Source organism: Ostrea edulis, chromosome 7 (genome assembly GCF_947568905.1).
Source record: "Ostrea edulis chromosome 7, xbOstEdul1.1, whole genome shotgun sequence".
In the NCBI taxonomy this organism is placed as follows: domain Eukaryota; kingdom Metazoa; phylum Mollusca; class Bivalvia; order Ostreida; family Ostreidae; genus Ostrea; species Ostrea edulis.
In genome coordinates, this window is record NC_079170.1 from 64,794,817 (window position 1) to 64,818,949 (window position 24,133).

The window sequence follows — 24,133 nt, forward strand, 5'->3', positions numbered from 1 at the left end:
GTGGAGCGTAGCGGGAACGATAACTCTGGGTAGAGATTGTCACACGCGGTGGGTACAAATGCTTATTGCTGCTTTCATATATTACCTAAAGCCTGACTATCAGACATCATGCAACCACCCAATCTGCAGGGACACACAATATTAGTAAGTTTATTAGTATCTGATAATAAATTAGCTCAAACAAAAATCGATTATCACCATTTTTCTTTGATTAAAATATCACTCGTGCAGAGGAGGAAATGAAAAATAATTTCATATTTAATTTAATGGCCTAATTCAAACAAATATTATTCTTGATATGGTCAGTTTAGTGTATACCGACAGCTGATATAAACAAAATTTACATTTTCATTAATTTTATCCGTATTTACACAGCTAGTTTATAGTATAGGTATACATCTTGTGCCCACCCAATCGTTCAACAGAACACTGAAGGTACCTCCATCACAGAAGAGCTGATATCTCAGAAGTTGCGTATTAAAATCAGACTTCTTGGATCCGCGCCGTATACTTTGTGAGCGTATCTAGGATCTGATTTTAATTAGATTGAGCGTAAAGGCGCGTTGCATGTTGGCGTGACGGCGTGTTGTGATTAACGCAGGCATGCCTATACAAATGGCCATACCAGGACACCATAGTAACCCAATATAATATCCAAAAGCTGCAGAGATAGTTAAAAAAAAACACGGTAAAACTGCCAATGCACGGAGGCAGGCCTGAAGGTTCCCGCCCACCGACGGGATCCTAATAAAGATAAGTTTCCAATCAAAGTATGAAAGTTTTACTGCAATAAATAAAAGTACATGTATATCAAGATTTTGCTAAATCGTAATATTTCACGTACATGTACATGGTATCGGAAAATCTCATACTAATCAAGGCCTTGAGACAACAGAGAAGCTAGACTTTGTAAGATGACAATATTCTTATTTTGGGCTATAGTAGCAGTAAATGAGGGTGTTGTCTTGTTTACCGGGGTGCGATCCAACGGGATGCATTTCGTGCACCTGGTTTTTATTATTGTCATTTTCGTCGTCAAAATCTACTCGTATCTCCTTGACGGACATTCCTTTGACCGCCTGGCAAGGGTAGATAAACTTAAGCAGATGGAATGCTTGGGACGTCGGCAGCTCGATTGGTGAACTGAATTTACCGTCTCTCCTGAAATAAAATCAAAATAAGGTGTTAGCACAACCACATGTACCGATGTGCATGCTGTGCCTTCAAAATTTTTGCAACATGTGATTTTTCTACTTTGAACAGTGAACACTTTAGTTTTACTGTATCAAATATCAATCCGTTACATGTATATTTGGCTCGCAGTGAAGGCACCATTGAGGTCAATATCAGTATATGGCAATGCATGTATGTTTCTCTAAGAATGAATCATGTTGATTGTCATTGTCTTTCCGGGGAAGATACCCATCTTATCAGATGTGCTACGAGCAAATGAAGCAGTGTATATGGCATTGTTTGTAGCATATATTGCACTCGCTATGAAGAAATTGCGAAATATTGATCCGTATAACGCCAAAAAATAAACTAAAGTAGGTAAACTATATAGTTTATTTTCTCTATACTTCTTCAAAGTATTATCTAACAATTGCATCAAAATTTTACACACTATCTATTCAACGGATCAGCGTGTTCATGCCTATTTAACGTGTACAAGTGTTTAACAGTTAATTTTTTTAAAGATGTTTATATAGAAATCTCCAGGTTTAACTTTTTTTATATATAAGCAAACTACGTCAACTCACTACGACTCGAATCAAAATATGTATGTAGTATTTGAAATCCCAATTTCACAATGTCGGATACTGAAACAAAAACACCACAGAACCAGCAATTTTGGTTATTTCCAATTGTACTTTTTAAATCTAATCAAATGACGTTCGTTATATGATATAACCTTACTTTACGTGACCAGTATTCATTTCAACACTCAACTTTTGCAAAATTATTGTTTAAAATAATTCATGGTATTGTCCATAAAATTCAAAACAGGACTTCAGTTTCTTAACACTATACTGATTGATAAGTTACGATGTGTCCAATGTTTTTGAAAAAAGGATTTTTTAAAACGAGAGAGAGAGAGAGACAGACAGACAGACAGACTGACAGATACCTGCAGCAATAGTTAATCAGCGTGTCTTGTTTAAATTGTCCACTTGGTAATATTCCGCCAGCACTGTTCTTGTTATTGTCGTTTTCGTCATCCCAAAAAATGCTTCCATTTTCGAAACCTAAACACAAAATAAACATCACACATGAACTGCATTGTATATTTCACACATATCAACTGCATTGTATACGTCACACATATCAACTACATTGTATACGTCGCACATATCAACTGCATTGTATACGTCACACATATCAACTGCAATGTATACGTCACACATATCAACTGCATTGTGTACGTCACACATATCAACTGCAATGTATACGTCACACATATCAACTGCATTGTATACGTCACACATGTATATCACATATCAACTGCAATGTATACGTCACACATGAACTACTATATTACATATGAACTGCAATTTCGCAGTCATGACATCGTGAATATATTCATACTATGTATTCTATCATACCGGAAGAAGGTCAATCTCTAAAGCTTGCTAAAACCGTGAAACGACTACATATAGCGAAAGTGGGATGAGATAGACAGGGAATCCACACATTTCGGAGAAATTATCGACGCAAAAAAAAAAAAAAACCAGAAGGGTGGGGGGTAGTGTCCATACTTCAGATGCCTGTAGGTTGTTCGCTAGGATATTCTCCAAACGATCTTTGAAAGATTCTATAGATTTTCACTTCAGGATCAATGCATTAGAAACCCCGAGGATTTTCAAGACAACAAAGTTTCATTACCTCCAGGACATGCGTTTCCGTGTCTAATGATACAGTAACTTCCAGGAGGCCATTTTTTCCCGTTGCTAAAATCTTGAGGATCCTTGGTACAGTAGGAGAAATTGAAATTGCTAGGGCTCTGCTCAGTTATACCTAAACAGTAAGAATAGTATTCAAATTTAGCAATCCCTAGATTTTCATTATTTATAACCAAGTAAAACAGTAAGAATAGTATTCAAATTTAGCAATATTTGTATTATACAATGTTCAATACGCAATTTCCGAAATATCAGTTCTTCTGTGATGGAGGTACATTCAGTATTCTCACAAGGGCTCGTCACGAAATGTTTGTGTTATTCAAAATTTGACATCGTCTATTCTATATTGGTCAATTCGTGACGAGCCCCTGTATACAAGTTGTACATGTATGCGCCTAATTCTACACGGCAATAAATGTTATGAAAGTGGATATTTTCTTTACATTAGCCGGCAGTATACAGGCTGAAAATGTCATAAAGAGATTGTTTGAATTTAGGCCGTGGAATTAAATATATAATTATGATTCATTTCCTCTTCGAAACGATCGTTACCTATAGCAAAGATGGATGGTTAATCTATTTTATCTCAAGTATTCATAAAGGCACTAAATTTGAGTTTCATTTCAGTTCGGGTGCTTGTACCCACCGCATCATTCTCTCACTAAATGGCGCGTTATGCAAGCGTAGCGCACGGAACTATGGATAAAGAATGCCCACCGCATTGTGGACGAAAATATGTTTTGCATTTTATCGTCCGTTCAACAAAAGGGAGCAACTATAGGGTAATTCGGAAATTGTACCTTCTAAAATATTATCTCAGGGGCGAAAAAAGTTGATTGCATTCATGATGAACATGTAGCAGGACTGAGCATGAAATATAAAACAAACCCGAAGATTGTGAGATAAGGTCCTTTACAAGAATGCATGGATTTCAAGGTTAGAGGTCACCAAAAATATTCTATCAAGAGTATATTAATGAAATTACCAGAATTCTCAGAAATCACGTTTATGTGCGGAGAGTACGGTGTTTATGGGTTTCCTAGTAACGTCACAAATAAGAATCCCATATTGAGTTATAACTTTCAATAAAAATCATGTTTTGTCTATTTTATGTACAAATGAAAGAAGTTCGGATTGTTTAAAGGTGAAAAGTGACCCAAGCCATTTGAAACTGATGTACGTATGACAATGGATTTTTCGCTTTACCAGTGAAACTGCTTACCAAAGAAGTAATTTCCGACATCTATCTTGTTCTTGTTATTGTCGTTTTCATTGTCCTGAAATCGCCATCCCTCCAGCCAATTCGATGGACATCCGGCATCTGATTTGATCAAAGTATATGTTCCGTCTGGCCAATGAACTACGCAAAAATAAGCAAACGCACAATCAACATCATCATAGGTAGACCAGACATGGCTGTTCCTTTGGACACTATCATATTAAATTGATTACCCGATTATTTTAATTAAGACACACAGTTTTAACGATTTCGTAAAGAGGTGATAATTTTATAAACATAAATCAGTGTTAGATTGTTAGTGTTTTCAAAGTATAATAGTAAAACAAAAATGGTTTGGTGTTTGACAAAGTATCATTTTATGAAAAGTCATTGGTGAGTTACAACACATTTATAATATTACATACCAGCTGAGATGGTCGATACAAAGCAAAGTAAAAGAACTGCCTTCCATACATAGAAAACACCCATCTTCAGATAATGACGCTCTTTGCAAAGGATGATTGAAATTACGAAGATTTGATTCAAGAGACTACTCTTTGATTTTGATGGAATCGGAGTGAAGAGGAGAATTATTCTGTGTCTTTTATAAGGGTTGTGTTACGTGTTTGTTCCATTTCTGTGCCGAAAACGGTTATTTATTTCATCCACTTATAGTGGGATTTCCTATTTTAATATGCAATTTGTCAAATAAGACAAAGCTTAAATTCTCTATATATATCCACTACCGGTAAAAACATCATACCGCAATTCACCTGTTCTTCCACAATCGGCTCTGGGATGAATATATTGTCTGTCGCAATGTTGTAGCTGATTCCGAAGTGCTTCATTAACAATGAAAAAAATATCCATCTAAATGTCAAGAACAGTATCATTAATACCAAAATATCTTTTCTGCAAAACAAAACAATGGTATTTTGTCCAAAACTGCATGTCGCCTCTAACAAAGGACACGATAAATACGGAGAAACCAAACGAAGAACATGTTATTTTAAGCACATAGTGCCCGGCCCAGTGCCCAAATAAACTAACCCTGGCGTCTTACAATAAAGTAGATATTTAGATTTACACTTCGTAGCTGAGTTTACATTGAAGCTCACTAAAAGTTATGATGATGTCATTAAACATAGAATGCTTTCCATATTCTATACAAGGACCATACAGTCATGCATATGGTTTGCGAGGACATCGGTGGCTTGTAAATATTCATTCAAATAGCCTTGGCACTAAGGTACTAAGCTAGTACACTTGATATAAAATCACAGTCTATAGAAGATACTAAGAGATACACTTATCTAAATAATAGATCTATAAAAATATATGTGCATTATTTCTGTACGATATCTTGTTTTGGGCATAAGATTCAACAAAATTATTTCTAAAGAAACACACGGACATTGTAATATGATATAGTCTCTTTAAAAATGGAAACAACCTTAAGAAACAAGTTGAATGTTTTACTTATTAAAAAGCACTAATACTATCATTTATGAAAGAGCTTGTTTAAAATAGATTTAATGTTTGAATTATCGGGTTTTTAGCTCACCTGAACCGAAGGTTCAAGTGAGGTTTTCTGATCGCTTTTTGTCCGTCGTCTGTCTGTCTGCCTGTCTGTCTGTCTGTTTGTCTGTCTGTCTGTCTGTCCGTCTGTCTGTTAAACTTTTCACATTTTCGACTTCTTCTGCAGAACCACTGGGCCAATTTCAACCAAACATGGCCAAAAGCATCCTTGGGTGAAGGGCTTTCAAGTTTGTTCAAATGAAGGGCCATGTCCCTTTCAAAGGGGAGATAATCACAAAAATGCAAAAATAGGGTGGGGTCATTTAAAAATCTTCTTCTCAAGAACCACTAAGCCAGAAAAGCTGAGATTTACCTGAAAGCTTCCTGACATAATGCAGGTTCAAGTTTGTTCAAATCATGGGCCCCAGGGGTCGGATGGGGCCACAATAGGGGATCAAAGTTTTACATACAAATATATAGCAAAAATCTTTAAAAATCTTCTCAAGAACCACTGAGTCAGAAAAGCTGATTTTTACATGAAAACTTTCTGACATAGTGCAGATTCAAGTTTGTTCAAATCATGGCCCCCGGGGATAGGATGGGGCCCCAAAGGGGGGGGGGATCAACGTTTTGCACACAACTATATAGGGAAAAACTTTTAAAATCTTCTTCTCAAGAACCACTAAGCCAGAAAAGCTGAGATTTACATGAAAGCTTCCTGACATAATGCAGATTCAAGTTTGTTCAAATCATGGGCCCCGGGGGTTGGATGGGGCCACAATAGGGGATCAAAGTTTTACATACAAATATATAGGAAACATCTTTAAAAATCTTCTTCTCAAGAACCACTGAGCCAGAAAAGCTGATTTTTGCATTAAAACTTTCTGACATAGTGCAGATTCAAGTTTGTGCAAATCATGGCCCCCGGGAGTAGGATGGGGCCACAAAGGGGGATCAGAGTTTTACATACAAATATATAGGGAAAATTTTTTAAAATCTTCTTCTCAAGAACCACTAAGCCAGAAAAGCTGAGATTTACATGAAAGCTTCCTGACATAATGCAGATTCAAGTTTGTTCAAATCATGGACTCCGGGGGCTGGATGAGGCCACAATAGGGGATCAAAGTTTTACATACAAATATATAGGAAAAATCTTCTTCTCAAGAACTACTGAGCCAGAAAAGCTGATTTTTACATGAAAACTTTCTGACATAGTGCAGATTCAAGTTTGTTCAAATCATGGCCCCCGGGGGTAGGATGGGGCCACAAGGGGGGATCAAAGTTTTACATACAAATATATAGTTAAAATCTTTTTCTCAATAGCCACTGGGTCAGAAAAGCTGATATTTACAAGAAAACTTTCTGACATAGTGCAGATTCAAGTTTGTTCAAATCATGGCCCCCGGGGGGTAGGATGGGGCCACAAGTGGGGGGGGGTGTCAAAGTTTTACATACAAATATAGGAAAAAGCTTTAAAAATCTTCTCAAGAACCATTGGGCCAAAGAAGTTGACATTTACATGAAAGCTTTCTGACATAGTGTAAATTCAAGTTTGCAAAGGGTAGTTTGGGCCATAATAGGGACTAAGGTTTTACATTCAAATATATATGGAAAGTCTTCAGATATGGGCCAAGGTGACTCAGGTGAGTGATGTGGCCCATGGGCCTCTTGTTTTTAATGTTTCAATATTATGTCCGGTTAAAATTGCAGCAGAACTTGAAACAAATCGGTTTCTTTATTTAGTCAAAAAATGCAATTATAGTAGAAAACAAAGTGAATTATTTTTAGAACCCCTGCTTACTTGAAAGTGCGACCTACAGCTCTGTAGTCAACGTGCTAACATACTGAGATACTCAGTTAGGGAACGCTATGTGAAATGAATAGACAAAATTTATACTGGTGATATTTATATTTTCATCCATGTTTTAAAAGGAAGTCAGCCATTATGACGATGTAGAGTACTTCCTTAAAACCAATAGGTTCGCCTCAAAAGATCTTAAATTTACAAGTGTTATGTGCAACACGTATATGAAGGAGATTCAAAGTAAACATCTCTAAAAAATGATACGAACGGCACGCAAGTCTGCCTATGGAAAAGATGCATTAGACGTCCCACGGGGAACCAACAACGTTATCAAACATGAATGGATGAAGTTTAAAAACTGAAACAATATTTATTCCCAAATTAGATTGCTGCATTGTACTTGAAAAGTATATCAGTTTTACACCAGATTTCATTAAACACGGGAGTTCCTTAACCTTTGATCCCCATCAGGGCAATTTGGGGACATAAAAGCGACCAACAGACCCCCTTTTTTACGCCCCTCTAAACTGAATCCGCCCATGCTTACAAGGCAATATGTATATAGGTATTGAAATATATGTGTGTGTGTGTGTGTGTGTGTGTGTGTGTGTGTGTGTGTGTGTGTGTGCGTCACGTGATGATGACGATATTATTTGCTGGACTGGCTAAACTGTGCGTGCCTTTGTACCTCGCGGATTTTAAATAAAGTAATCACCAAAATATACATAATATAGATAGATATTTGCAACTGTAGCAAAATAACGTTTGTTTTATCAATTCACTTATGAATGAGTTGCTTTTGTATTTTACACATGCCATTCTGTAGAGTATTTGTTGCATAAAATATATGATGACCGTAATCAAGACTTATCATTATAATTATACTTTTAAAAATCTTTTATTAAGAACTTTTACACATTATTGATAAGAGATTATTTAACAAAAATCATCGATAATGATTTCTCATTTCCTCATGTGCACTTTTTAATACAGCCACAATTAAATAGATCGGCGGTTCCTGCGGCCGATGATAATTAGTCATGTGGAGCACCAAATTAACATAAGCTAAAATAATTCAAGAAATTTTTAATTATTTGAAGATATTATCAATTTATTTGATGGGCTCAGCTATTCAGTTAAAAGATCTCTTCAAATAATTAATTATATCTTCATGATCAATTCTGAATTTTTGCGCGCATGCATTAATTGAATTGTTGATACCATTAATCATTCTGCTAAATTGAATTGTTGCTCTCTTCAAATGAATTAATGATACCAACAATTGAATTGATGCGCGCTATTTAATTTATTTGAAGAAAGCAATAATCCAATTACTGCGCGCATTGATTAAAATAATGCTCGCAATAATTGAATTATTAATTGTTCTCTTCCATTGAATTCAATTCATGTGCGCAGTAAAAAGTTTAGAGAGACCAACTACATGAAAGGTGAAGATAACGAACATTGATCAATCTCATAACTCCTATAAGGAACACAAACAAACACGGACCCCTGGACATACCAGGGGTGGGATCAGGTGCCTAGGCAAATCAAGCATCCCCTGTCGACCGGTCTCATCCGCCGTAAGCCATATTTCTTGATCAGGTAAACGGTGTAATACGTAGTCAAAATTAGTGTGCCATGAAGTTACAGAACGGCCTAACAATCGGTATGAAACACATCAGACAGCATTTGGCCCGATGACAGGTTGTATTGGCAAAATATATCATTATATAACAACCAGAGAATTTGCAAAATGTCGACTTTAAACGAGACTGTTGGAACCCTTGTGCCATTAACTTGTTTGTCAGTAGCCTGCCTCTACTCAACAACTGATCATACGCAGAACAAGCTCTTGCGTATCGAATCAACTAAGAGATATAAACACCATATATATGCTGGTGATAATGGAACATTGCTACATGTACTTGCATATATGGGAAGTTGACGATGAAGAATTAGCTAAAATCATCCCGTTTTTGTCATAACGTTGAGTTGTTAGTTTTTAATATTTATTTTCAATAAAATATCTAAGTACGGAGCAGATGTGGAGGACTCTGTGGTATCTTTTATTTCAAGTTCACAGCAATATATCGAATCGACGTGAAAGTGATTATTGTTGATAGATAAAACGCCGTCGATATAATTATCTAAATGTCGAGTTGAAGGCCACAGCAAGAGATTTTTTTCTTTTAATGTAGAAGCTTTTGAATAAACTCTGCTTCATAAGAATATGAAAACAAGTCAGCTAACAAAGGAACACAATAATTATTCATGTCCATGGGAATTCCAACAGACTGTTGAAAGACCTGATAACCAAAGATCACGAAGATATTGTCAATCAGGAACTCTACGTGAGAAGAAAAAATCTCTTGCTGTGGACTTCAACTCGACATTTAGATAATTATATCAATGGTGTTTTATCTATGAACAATAATCACTTTCACGTCGATTCGATTAGATATATCGAGGACGTTTTGTCTATTAACAATAATAATTTTCATTCATATGTCGATTCGACATATCCCTGTGAGCTCGAAATAAAAGATGCCACAGAGTCGTCCATTTCTGCTCCATACTTAGATATTTTATTGAAAGTAGACATTAACGGCAAACTTTCAACTCAACTGTATGACAAACGGGATTATTTCAGCTTCTCCATCGTCAACTTCCCATATTTATGTAACAATATTCCATTATCACCTGTATATAGTGTTTATATCTATCATCTGATTCGATACGCAAGAGCTTGTTCTGCGTATGGTCAGTTTTTAAATCGAGGCCAGTTATACATACAAACAAGTTGATCACAGTGATACAGGGGTTTCAACAGTCTCGATTGAAGTCAGCATTTCGCAAATTCTATGGTCGTTATAACGATCTAGTTCGTCAATACAACCTATCATTGGGTCAAATGCTGTCTGGTGTGTTTCATGCCGATTGTTAGGCCGTTCTTGGCACACTGATTTTGACTACGAATAACTCCGTTTGCCTGATCGGGATATAGGGCTCACGGCGGGTGTGACCGGTCGACAAGGGATGCTTACTCCTCCTAGGCACCTGGTCCCACCTCTGGTGTGTCCAGATGCCCGTGTTTGCCCAACTCTCTATTTTGTATTGCTTATAATAGTTATGAGATTGACCACTGTTGCATGAGATACACAGGTATCGAACAACTAAAGCATTTGTCAGCTCACGGTACGTATTGATTTCACTGGTTCTTCAAAATTTGATTGTTTCTATTAGGTCACAGAATATGTCAATGCCCCTGTAATTCTAAAACACTAACAAAACGTTGGTGATTTTCTTCTTCTGCTGCTGCTCTCTAAAGCAGTTCTAAGTGTGTTCTGAAAAGTAAGTTTAGGAATAATAAAAATGTTTATTACATGTTAGCTCTCAACTTGGCTTGCCAAGAGTGACGTTCCACGGGTTTTTTGCTTTTCACATGAAAAGAAAAACACCTTTAAGTGTCACCCTTGTCTGGCTAGCGGAGATTGTTAGCTCTATCGCCAATAAAACCCTTTTTATAAAAAAAATCTTGTACATCGGGTTCGGGATACATAAAAAATATGCATGTTATATCTAAAAGTAATAGTTATTGTTTATCTTTACTTGATTATAATAATAATAAGAAGAAAAAGAATTAAAAACTAGCAATACATCTGGCATATCAAGTTATTTTCCTAAAGTATTTTATTCTTTAAAATGGTAAAGAAGTTGAGTACTATTTTTTTATGCATTCACTTCCGCCTGGTGTTGTTCGGCATTCTACAAATAGAAACAGCGTAATTTACGTGTGAGAATTGTTATTATACTGGGTAAGTTTGCACGTTTGGGGTTTAAAGTATTATTGATAACAGATGTATATAAACTCTTTTTAATAAGATAACAAGTCTGACTTTGATACGTTCAAAATATGGTTCCATGATCACATTCATTTCGCCTGCAGAGGTAAACTGTTGTGTTGAAGTGAGGAAGATATTTGTTTTCTAGGTGTTCCCCGATGCGTGCACGCGTCCATATGAAACTTCCCCCGTTTTTGTTACATTTACAAAGCAATAATTAAGAAGTCGCAGTTCATTTATAGGTGATTGACAGTCTGTTATAACCTAAATGAAAGTACACTGCATATAAACTAAATAGATCTTCCAATAAAGTGAAGGGCCGCTACTACGGCATTGTCTAACTTGGATGTACTCATATTTTGAATTATTACTACAATAACTTGATCTGAAGAGACGGACCATATTGACTTGACAGGTCCCGATCATAAGATTACACACAAGGTGCGAAACGTCAAGTATGATCTGATGGTCCTTGACAGCAAACAAGATGTGATGCAACCCTTCAGATGGAGATACTGTAGTAATGATAGTTTTTTTATGATTTATTGAATACCGGAGGCTGCCCGGAGTTGCAAATAAGCTCAATAATTTTAGAAGCCATGTGGACTACTGTCAGATATATCGCAATATTCAGGAACCTATTCATTTTCAGAAACCCACACAAATTTAAGAATTTTATCATTTATTCACTATTACTGATACTTTTAACTTTTCTCAGTCTCATCTTTTATTTCTTTCAAGTATAACATCTTCAGTATCACTGTCACTCTCTGACCGATTCTTCACTCATATCAGCCTTATCACTCATATCATAAGCTTCAGATTCATCACAGAAGTAATCATAGAATGCTCATCCACAGGAAATGTGTACATCAGTTGCACATACATAAACACCCAATAGATTACTACAGTAACTTGACCCGAAGAGTCGGATCACATCGAGTTGACAGATGTGGATCCTCAGATCACACGAGACGCTAAGCACCACAGTTGTGATCCAAAAAATTGGATCACACACTGTGAAATCCACAGTATCAAAAACTGAAACATTGATGGTTACATGTATATAATAAAAATGTATAACAGCCACTGTCTGTTTGCCATCCATTTTCGTGAAAACCTCAAACATCCACTTTGAATTCACAAGTCTGAAAATATTCTTTTTCATCAGAAGTCCTTTGGTTGTGGTTTGCTACACCAGATGTGTCTCAATCAGCTGCCATTCTGTTTGATTGTCATTGTCTGATAAGCTTCTTGAATGGTATATGTTTTTATTGCGTAAACGGAAGTGTGTATAAACACATGATAAAAAAAACCCCACCAAATAATTATGATTTGTAACGAATAATAGGGAGGGGGGGGGGGGGGGGGGAGTGGCCCTGAGACAAATAATGAATTTTAATCAACAACTGCTAAATATACTTTCATTGCAACTCTGCCTTTCTATGTTTTTAAATGAATTTTTACATTGAGAAGATTAAAGCATATTGAAGTTATTGTTTCTATATAGGGGTGAAACGATGCAGCCGAATCTCGATTGTAGTGGTCTCGATTCGATGTTTGATTTATTCGGGGTCTGTTTCGGTTCGATACGGTTCTAAAATCATTGCACACATTGCTCTTGATAACACGGTTTCTGATTAGCCAATGGAATTGAAAATTGCCGAATCAACATATGAGTAAACTTTGCTGTATCAAAACGGACGCAGTCGAGTTGAAAAATGCACCCCCAATGTATAAATCCTGGGTATGGCGATATTTCGGCTGTAGGACAAGTGATAAGATTGTTGCTCTATGTTAACGTTTTTACATTATGTAGAATTTATTTGCAGAGAGCAATAACTACAAAGAAACATAAAAAATCTTAGCATTATAAAGAATTTGGTACATGCTATTGTATCGAATCGAAAATCATCGAATCGAGACAAAAGTATCGAATCGAGAAGGTACTGTATCGTTTCACCCCTATTTCTATTACATGGTCTTCTTTGTGATGTGGTCAATCGATCTCCACAAAAATGTGTGATGATGCATTTTGACAATATATCATCAATTTCAAAAGATAGTGACAAAGATTCAGAAAACCACAGTGTGGTGATCCAAAAAGTCGGATCATTATAACTCAGTGAAATCAGCAGTTTTAACATAGGCAGATGTACTGCATACATGTCTGAATGTAGTGTTAGTGTTGCGTATTTGTTTAACATTTTAAATTGCATGCAGGATGAATATGATTTAAATTAGAAATGTTGAAATATACATCTGCCAGACTGCCCAGTGAGCATCAATTTCAATCATGATCAACAAGGTCAAATATGTGTGATGTTTTTGTTCAATCAACATTAACACTGAACTTTGACAACAGTACAATTGATGGTACATATATTAATAGGTTCATCTTTTCATTTGATTGTCAAACTCTGTTTCTGTTTGAAAGAAAATATGTGTGTATGTGCCTGTGTTTTTGGGCTTCTTGCCTAGGTTTGATTTCCTGACAATTGGTAGTCTTTATTATTTGCTTAGAATCAGAAGTGTCCTTGATATTGTATAAGGAAGTGCACGTACAATATTGCATCAGAATTTTTATTAGCAAATCTAAATTAGGTCTCCCTGGGTAGTATAGTACATAATGTAGATGAAATGCTGTACTTAGAGAGTAGAGACTATAATATTGTAACAATACAAACAGCAGAAACAAACTTAGATCTATTAACACAAATTTAGAAGTCACATTTTTATCATATTGCATGACCACGATTTGAATTCAGGCTTTGACAATATAGCACCTGCATACCAGTGATAGGTGGTCATCGAAAACGGTGTACGGTAGTCCACCCAATCTTAACTTTTAATTACTTTCTCACAGCATTTTGATATCCAGTGAAAGTTGAAAGTTTCGATATTAAATTATAATGAATACTATGGCTTCCTGATTGTAATACATGTACATGTATTTAATATGTAATTAGGAAGATAGGAAAAACAGTTAATTACATAAATACACATAACATTATTGAATCCTGTTAACAGCTGTTGTCATAGAGTTTGATGTTATTGGGGAAGTATTGATGTCCTTCCTTAAATTTTACAGTTTTACAATATTGTATGCAAGTACACAAATGTATGAATGATGCCCTGTAGATCATTTTAGGGAGTCAATAATCGCTAATTTAGAAACACAAACAATTAAACATACTGAGGTGTCAGCTGTGACAAGATTGTACAGTGTATCTATTTGCTATGATTGTTTTTATGGACAGTTCGAGAACTTAATGTTATCTCTGTAGATCAATGTACTGCTGTACACCTTAACCTTGTTTATAAATAGACTTTATCTGTTCTTCTAAATTATATCATTGGTCATCAGGAGAATTTTACACTTTAATATTTACATCAGAATGATAGATGAGAAAGATAGTAATGAGTAAGCATTGACTTATTTCTTAGTTTTCTGTTCTCTTTTATTTATATATATAAAATTAAAATTATTGTCTTTAAAAGGTTACATAACAAAATAAGAAGTGAAAGGTGAAAGAAAGGAAAATAATGCCAGAAAATGGCATCCAAATTGAATTCCTAGATACATATATGGTTTTACAGTTTGCCTGTTGATGAGTTATGTATTTAAATGTCATTAACATTATAGAACAGAGTTTGAAGTCATACTTCTTTGACCTGGTAATTCTGAGATATATCAGCTTGTCTATGATGGAGGAACATTTTGGCATTTTCTTGAATATTTGGTGGGATACAGAGTGTAGCAAAAACTAACAAATGTGTATTATTGTGTATTATAAGACTATAAAGGTTAGGAAAGTATGATTGCCATTTGTATCAGGCAGTTTTACACATTTAATTACAATTGATATATATTTCCACTTTGACACAATCAATACATTTTAACAAAACAAAACCAAATAAAGATAGTGTCCAGTTGTTCATTATTGAATCCCTGACTACTCATGTATTTGTGTTTCCATGCAGTTAAGGATAATACATAGCAGAGATTATGCCTGCTGAGAAAAAAAATTGTACCAACTGCATAGCTACACAATATATCTTTTTCAACTCATCACATTTAAGAATTCTGCAAAGGGAAAGAACTGTTAAGCCACTCAGATATTGGGTGTATAAATTTATATACATCGTAGTTGATAATACATTCATGATTTGTAATATTTTTTACTTTTAGAAAGAATAAAATGGCGACCATGTCTTCTGGTAAAGATGATTTTGGGAAGCAGTCAATAGTTGATGACTTCATGTATGGGTCCAATGTGGCCACTGCTCATGTTTACATCAGAATGGGTAAGTGCAGCTCTCTTGTTTATATTAGGATGAGTAAATGTTAGGGCAGTCACGGTTCAGATTTTTTTCGATTCGGTTCAAGAGTATAGCTAGAGCTTTTAGTACAGACGCCCTTGAAAACATGAACTTGAAATTCAGCTTGACTTTATGCAATATCACAGTATTGACTAGCATTGTGCCAACTGTAAAGTTGCAAATTTTGTAGACCTGGTAAACGACTGAAAGATTATTATAGCTTAAATAACCACATTTTCAGTAATTTTTGGAAATACATGTATGGTAATTAAAGCATATTAAGTATGTGTTGGTCTACATGAATAAATCATCAGATGAAATATCATAATGCACCAGTGGATTATGCCAGTCCTATATTAATTCACATGTAGTATGAACATTTCACGTGTTGAGTCCAAACTTTTGTACACTTCAGGCTTTCTGAGGAAGGTGTATGGGATCCTGTCGGCCCAGCTTCTGTTGACTACGATAACAGGCTTCTTGTTCATGTCCAGCGAGACGGTCACAAACTACGTACAGCAAAAGTATGTGCATTGTAATGAAATGTCAAGGCTTCATTTTAGAGTTGTATATATGAAAAAAAGACAATCTGATTAAAATCAGCTCCTCGAGTAGCAACAAAACAAAAGAAATAAAGGAGCGGATGAAGGAGCTGATTTTAATCAGATTGGAAAAAACATTGAATTTTTTATGCCATGGGGAGGTAGTCGTACCATATTTTCTTCCTTTATGAGCAAACATTCTACTAATTGTTGATCACTTGGTTTTGTTGTCTGGCACGACCTCGAAAACAACGTAAATTGATAATCAAGGAGCATAGCTGCTGTTTATATACCGTAAAGGAAAGGAGGAACCTGTGCTGCTGATATTAAGAGTTGCATTCAAATACACACTGCTGTGATGTAAAAATTTATGCTAATAGTGTACACAGTGTAGAGGTCAGACAGGTTTGGTTGTCGGTGGCCAGATAGCTCAGTTGGTAGAGCACCTGACAAGAGATTCAGGGGGCCCGGGTTCGAATCCCAGTCTGGTCTGTTGCATTTTCTCCCTTCCTGTTACATTTGGTGCCAAAGACCAACCTCTGGAACTGACAGGTAAAAATACCTGCAAGGGGATAAAGATCATGGGTTGATGTCTTCAAGTGTAAAGACATTTAAGGAGGGAGGAATGTAGCAGTCAGCTGATTTTGATCGCCGTTGACCAGATAGCTTTGTTGGTAGAGCACCTGACTAGAGATTCAGGGGACCCGGGTTCAAATCCAGGTCTGGCCTGTTGCATTTTCTCCTTTTTCAAACGACACAGATTGATACTACTATAGGGAGAATGATGTCAGAGATAGAAAAAAAAAATCACTAAGGATGGCATAGCATGATAATAAGATGGATAATTATATGCATTCAAACAGACAAACTCATGTCATTGATAAATTCAGGTTTCACTTGAAGATAGAGTGATAACTTAACAGAACTATGAGTCATTATATTCAGTGAACCTGCATGGTGCTCTCTGTTTTCAGTCACTGGATGCTTCTGGTAGCCATGGTGGGCAGTATTGGATTGGTCATTGCTCTGATGGTGTACAAAAACCAGACCCCCACAAACTATATACTACTGGGACTCTTTGTAAGTAGAACTATTTACCAGGGTATGTACTGTTACAATGCCGTATATCACCAAAAGATTTTTACATGATAAATGATAGGATTAATCATATGATAAAGATTTGTCATACAATTCTGTTGATATATGGCTTAGATATTGTACATGTACTAATTTGAAAACGTCAAAAATTGAAATTCCCGCGATCTATAGAGGCTGCCATGATGTGTAACTCTTTTGTATTCAAGACCACAAAAATCAATAATTTTGACGTCACATCGTCTGTTCTGGTTTTGATGAGATTCTAAGATCATCCACAGGTGCTTGGGTTCAGCCGCCACCCCCCCCCCCCCTTCCAAATAAGCTACATGAGTTGATTTTAATTATTTTATTCTTGAAAATATTTCTGATGCATGTCAACAACATCTTACATACCCATAAAGTCCAAAAAAAGTCCTTTAAAAAAAATACCCTCACTGGTTATTATAACAGATCTTATAATAACCAGTGGCCTAGGGTATTTTTTTTAAAGGGCTTATTTTGGACTTTATGGGTATGCAAAACGTTGCTTTCTTATTTCAAATGACACGACCGGTGATTTTAAGTTCTTTGAGTTAGCACAAAAATGAACATCACCACACACTGCACTTCCAATGAATTGTACCCAAAAATTAAAAACATGAAATCGTATCTCTTATCTGTTGCAGTTAAAAAAAATTGTGATAATACATGTATCAATGTATGTCCTTAGATACAGTTGTATCTTTAGTAATGGGCAGACATCACCGAGCGTTATTCAGCACCTCGCCTTGCTACAAACTTTTTCAGAGCCGACAGCTGTTTATGAATTGGCTGATAATTACTGGGAAATATAATTGTTTACATTTGGCATGAATATTGTGCAACTTTGCCTTAAAAAGTAATGGGATCACCAAAAAAAATCCTGTTTTATTTATTGTTTTTCTTGCACATCATGAGGATGGAACTTACAAGAATGTTTTATTTTGTGATAAGCAAGAAACTGAACACAGTTACTGTATTATTGTTAACAATAACAAAATTACAACCTGTATTTGCACAAAGGGGCTGATTACATCCCTATGTCCACTTTGTCAGTTAAGAGAAGAAATGTGAATATACATATAATATACAGTATGTAGAAATTTACTGTTTTTGCAATGATGTACCATTTTCAGCTGGTGATCAAATAATATTTTCCTATTTTTTGATAAAGATGTTTTTCTACTTTACAGACAATGTTTGAAGCTTATTGTGTTGGAACAGTGGGTAGGTTTCTATTAAATACAATAACTTACACTGTCTGGTATGAAAGTACATCCGTTTTTGTGATTTTAGGTTAACAGAGATTACAGTACATCAAAAAGTGTTTGAAAAAAGTCAAATACAGTTTATTCTTGAGTAATGTAACTTTGCATGAAAGTTTTTCCAGTCATGTAGAAAAAATTAAGTAAATAACATTATATTGTTTAGGAGGGACCTCATAGAACTGCATTAGGTCCACCATCTTTTTCACAAAACATACACTGTATACATAATGTAGATGTGCAGTTGACTGATAATCTTTCACAAATTCACATACATTGTACTGTGTCATGTATATATAACATGTAACAGGTATTTTCTGCGGTTGTCCATTTTTTGCGGATAGGAAAAATCCGCAAAAATTACAATCGCAAAATTTTTATGCATGCTCATATATAGGTACATATATGAATATAATGCAACCGCAGAAATTTGGAAAGCAGAATATATTTGCTACCATTTACAGATCAAATTGCAAAAATTTCCATCCACAGAGAATACCCGTTGTATGGTCATGTGCATGTAGAAGTGCAGTGGACTGATAGGTGATCACTCTCTTACTTAATTTTTTAAGTGACCTTCTACAAAGTGCACAGTGTGCTGGAGGCCTTCCTAATGACGCTCGTGGTCGCAGTCAGTCTTACCATGTACACACTGCAGAGCAAGAAGGATTTCAGCTCCTGGGGAGCAGGGTAAGAATTCAGTTTCCTGTTCTCTTGTTCATTGTTTTGTACATTGTCTTTTCAAGATAGAAGAATCTTTTCATTAACATTAATTCATAAACATATCAAACATTTCTGTTTCCACTGTTATTGGCTGTGATATCTCTACAAATTGTAGTGATAACCATTCCCTCGTGAATGCATTACAGTTGTGGACAATTTTGATCAATATAGTACATCTATTTTAATGACTGGAAATTCAGAGAGAATGTAAATTTAAGATAATAAAACTTCATTTTTGAAAATACTTGAGGGTATGAACTGCAACGCTCCACACAAGCAGACTTTTTATGATGTATGCCGGCATAAATTGTCACAGTTTATACCCTCATAATTTAAAAAAAAAAATGAAATTAATTTTTTTAAATGTTAGCCAAAAAAGGGTGGAACTGATGGTGATATCGATACATTAAGTATCATACGGAATTATCATTAGTCATATTCAATGGCAAAATGCATTCTCTCAACTGATTTATATGGATGAAATTATCAGTTTATTTTTGAGGTATGAAATGTAGTTGGATTTTATGATGTATAAGTAAAGAAATGTATACAGTGTCACGTGTCTCTCAATTGTAAAGAATTTCAGATACATTTGTTTTTATAAAAGCTTGTGATGAAATCAAATGTAATTTCATTTAGTGATTTATGATGACATCAGAGTATGAATGTGATGTGTGTTTTAGATTGTTTTATAATGATATCGGAGTTTATTATATAGCTAATAAATAGTCTAATATAAAATCTGCGTAAAATCTAGAGAATGTTAGCGTTCAATATCCTGAGAATTTATTAAACGCTAACTTTGCATTGCGTAAATTGTATGCGCCCGAAACATTCCAAGTATGAGCGTTCAATATTGACGTTACCGCAACGACGTAAACAAGCCAAAATGGCAGACGACGGTCCTCCGAATCTGACCAGAGCCGATATTTGATATTTACTTAAGCAAAATGTTTTACTGTACATAAATTATGATGTCCCCATTTACAAAATCAGTTTGCTTCATGCATTAATGACGGGTTAAATATTGAACAGTTAAGAAGTGCATGCTGTTATTGCACACTGCCAATATTGATGAATTCTCGTCTATTTTGGAGTAGTTTGAGTGAAAAGGGATATAATTTAACAACTAAATACTTTAGCTATATAATAAAAGGGTTATTGAAGTTATATAGGTGAATATTGGCACTCGTTGGCTGTCAAAATGAACTCGCAAGCTCGTGCATTTTCACAGCCAACTCGTGCTAATATTCACCAATATAAGTTCAGTTACCCTATAATATATGTGTGATGTATTTTTCAGATTGTTTGCCTGTCTATGTGTTCTTCTGGTGGCTGGTATTCTACAGGTAAGCTCTTACATAGACACAGATTATGATTTTGAATTCATTTGTCTTGCAAAAAAATTGAACTGTTCTTTGCTCATTCAGTTTGTGTTAAGGTGAGCATTTTAAACTTTACATGATAGTCCTGCAGAGCTGCCAACCCTCACGATATTGGCGTAAGGCTTACGATTTTAGGGCCAAATATATGCCTTACGATTTCACTATATATCTTCCGATTTTCACTTATTTGACATTTCGAAAGTTTTAGAGCTGACCGTCATTGGTTTTTACTTTTATAAGAAACAAGCCATACTCGTTATTACGTTTGTTTGCGTAGTCTATATATATATATATATACACACAACATCTCGATCATTTTAATGCTTTAAAATAAACAATATGGCAGCTGATACTAAGCGTAAGGCATGTGTTGATGGAAATAACAACAACACTCCCCCAAAGAAGAAAACCTAATAGAGCCAGTAATTCAAAGAACAACATACAAGTACACTGTAAACACCTATTCGTTTCAAAGTCAGAAAGGGGGAGTTTGTATGATAAGTGAACAATCTGGTTGATAAACTTCAACATTTTTCACAGCGGAAAATGACATTGAAAAACTTGCCAGAATAGCTGACACAGTAATTGTAAAATTATATAATATACAAATGTAACAAGTTTGTATACACAAGTTTTAGAAAGTATAATCAATAAAAGATGTATTTGACCTTCTGCAGTTGTAAAATGCATAACAATTAGTATGTCTAAATTCATTAAATTTGGATTTAAAATATGCCTAAAATTAATCAGGTTACATCTTTATTCATAAAAGATATCTAGCGGCATGGGGCCCAGGCGGCTCCATGACCCCCGCCTTACTATTTTCCATTTCATAATGTTGGCAGCTCTGGTCCTGTGAAAACTAGCATTAGAAGTGAAAATCACAGATCTGTTAGATGAGACCTCAAAAATCTGAGGTCCCATGTCACAACAGGCATTGACCTGATAAAGAAACTCTACTGCAGCTGTGGGGTTTGAGCGCCATGAATTGCACAGTTTTGTGACATTTCACCTACAGCTGATGATGTCCAAATATCTAAGATTCTTGAATTTGACATAAAACAACAAACAATTTTAAAGAAATAACAGACATGAGAGAGAGTGTTGACGGCTGCTAACAAAAAAGGAGAAATTAATTTTCAGACTACAGCATGGAATTTATGTTTAACAATCCAAACTAATATGAGGACTGTCTTTGTGTTAAAGAGTGAACGATTTTTGCAGCATTGATATGCATGTATATTACTGTAGATTCGGTTATTTTCATGAAGTCAAAGGTTTGTGGTTTGTAAGAAAGTCAACATCTTCTTGATTGGATTTCATGGTTGAGGAATTATTATTCATGGCAGTTCAATTTCTCTCCTTTTTTTGTGGAGGATTTGAATTGATGGGCGTGTCTTTCCCTTAAAAACAATGAAAAGTAAACAGACACACCCTTAATTGATGATTTTACAATATGTTAATGTACACTGACTGGTGTAAAACAATTGCAATATTATCACTATTTTGTTCTGAAGGTTCTGTTAACTCATAAATAAACATAACACACTAATGCACGAAAGTTAAGGATTTTACAGTATATTAATATATAACGGTGTAAACAATACGGAAGTTCCGAGTTCCCCAAGAGTTATTTCCCTTTGTCCAACTCTTCCGTAAATTATGACGTAAAATATGATGACAGTGGGTACATTTGCTAATTACTATCGTTGTATTATTTCTTAAGGTATTCAATGTATAATGACCATATTTCATATCTAATAAATGGATGGTGAAATTTTTGTAATCATGCATGGTATCATTTTGAATAATAAAAATAATCCACCATAGGAATTTTCAAAATTTTGTTTACTGCTTGATTTATTTCACCTATAATTTAACATTGAAGTATATGGGAAAAGCATGTTTTATTACAATATTAAGAAATTATATTTTCATACAAATCTCTAGGTAGAAAGTTACAAACACTTTCTCTTAGTGAAAATATGAAATAAAATTAACCATTGACCACACACACTTTTAGAAAATTAGATTTTTCTTATTTTTACAAAGGGCAGACAACTCTTCCATAAAGTCTTAAGTGCAAAAAGGTCAGCTTCTAATCATTTACCAGTTATGTGAATTTCATCTGCTTCACTTTCATCATTATTTAACAATAAACATTTATGATGATCTAAATCCTTCAAAATTGTTCATTATCCTTTCATTATACATGGAATACCTTAAAAGATGATATCCAGAGATTCTGAGACCATCCTATCTCAGGGAAAAGGCAATTTTAGTGAGTTTATGAGTATTGGATAACAATGCTCAAACAAATATTGTTCTTTGCCATCTTTCTTTGATAAAAGCGTCACTCATGTAGAAGAGGAAACGAATAATGATTCAATAGCCAATTTGATGATCTTATTCAAACAAATTATGCTTGATATGGCCAGAATATGCATACCAGTGATTGATATAAACAAAAGTTACGCTTTTATTACATTAATCGTACGTAATCGTTATGTACAATGCCAGTCTACGATATAATGTATATATTGTGTATCCACCATACATCATAAAATGTGAAAGAGTTCAACAAAGGGAAATAACTTGGGTAACTCGGAACTTGCGTATTGAAATATTATGACTTGTTTTGCAGATTTTCTTTCCCACGGTTTTGATGGATCGACTGATTGCCGCCGGAGGAGCTCTGCTTTTTTCACTGTTCATCATCTTTGACACGAGCATGTTGATGCACAAACTGTCCCCCGAGGAGTACATCGTGGCTTCTGTTAATCTCTACCTGGATGTCATCAATCTGTTCCTCCATATTCTGAGACTCATGGGAGAGAGGAAGTAGAGAGAATTCTGGGTAAAGCAATGAAAAAGAAGAAAATTAAGGATAACTAAGAGAATTAGGGAAGAGGAATTTTAAACTTGAAATGTGGTGGGGAAAATTTCAAAATTGTGTAAAGGTGTAATCATTCATGTCTTTTGTCAGTGCTGGTTTTCATATTATTTGTTACACATGTTCCTGAAGAACTTGCCGTTTTTATCGTGAAATAACTTTCTGTTTTCTTGAGACTGAATTAAATTCAATACGTTTCTACATGTAGGTGAAATCATTCCTTCTCCAGTGAGGGAGAGAATTGCTATATATACAGTGTATGTTTATTGATACATGTATTAAAGTGCTCTGTATATTGAATATCCGGTATATGTCTTTTATTGTTTGTTATGAATGTAAATTATTCAAGATATCCAAAATGTTACTTAACTGTTTGTTATGTTTTTTTATCGATCCTTTGAGTTAATCGACTGTGACCAGTGTGGTCCTTGCCCATTGGTCATTTGTGCCCGTTGGTCATTCATCTTTCATCTTTGACGTAATCTGTTGACAAAGGTCAACTCTGGAGAGTCTGCTCGGCCAATGATAATCAAACTTTGTGTGTAGTATCCTTTGGTCTTTCCTTGCTTGGGGTCGAAATTATGGATGAGGCGAAAACAC

The 24,133-nt window shown here is 35.1% G+C and overlaps 2 protein-coding genes across 3 annotated transcripts; one reads left to right on the forward strand and one right to left on the reverse strand.

The window, feature by feature from the left end:
- Window positions 1–765: 765 nt before the first annotated feature.
- On the reverse strand, window positions 766–4,693 carry LOC125655580 (uncharacterized). Its single transcript, XM_048885910.2, has 5 exons — window positions 4,545–4,693; window positions 4,123–4,260; window positions 2,884–3,015; window positions 2,129–2,246; window positions 766–1,161 (listed from the first exon to the last, which is right to left on the reverse strand). The coding sequence occupies exons 1-5, from the start codon at window positions 4,606–4,608 to the stop codon at window positions 927–929; spliced, it is 687 nt and encodes a 228-aa protein (XP_048741867.1). The 5' UTR covers window positions 4,609–4,693; the 3' UTR covers window positions 766–926.
- Window positions 4,694–10,981: 6,288 nt separating this feature from the next.
- Window positions 10,982–23,902, forward strand: LOC125655013 (protein lifeguard 4-like). Of its 2 annotated transcripts, none has more exons than XM_048885126.2 (8): window positions 10,982–11,259; window positions 15,479–15,594; window positions 16,025–16,133; window positions 17,126–17,231; window positions 18,461–18,494; window positions 19,105–19,222; window positions 20,559–20,604; window positions 23,285–23,902. In XM_048885126.2, exons 2-8 carry the CDS (start codon window positions 15,489–15,491, stop codon window positions 23,483–23,485), a joined length of 720 nt encoding a protein of 239 aa, XP_048741083.1. In that variant the 5' UTR covers window positions 10,982–11,259; window positions 15,479–15,488; the 3' UTR covers window positions 23,486–23,902. The 2 variants fall into 2 exon arrangements, with proteins under 2 accessions (XP_048741083.1, XP_056001058.1); XM_056145083.1 differs by having other exon boundaries at window positions 11,250–11,392.
- The last annotated feature ends 231 nt before the right edge of the window (window positions 23,903–24,133 follow it).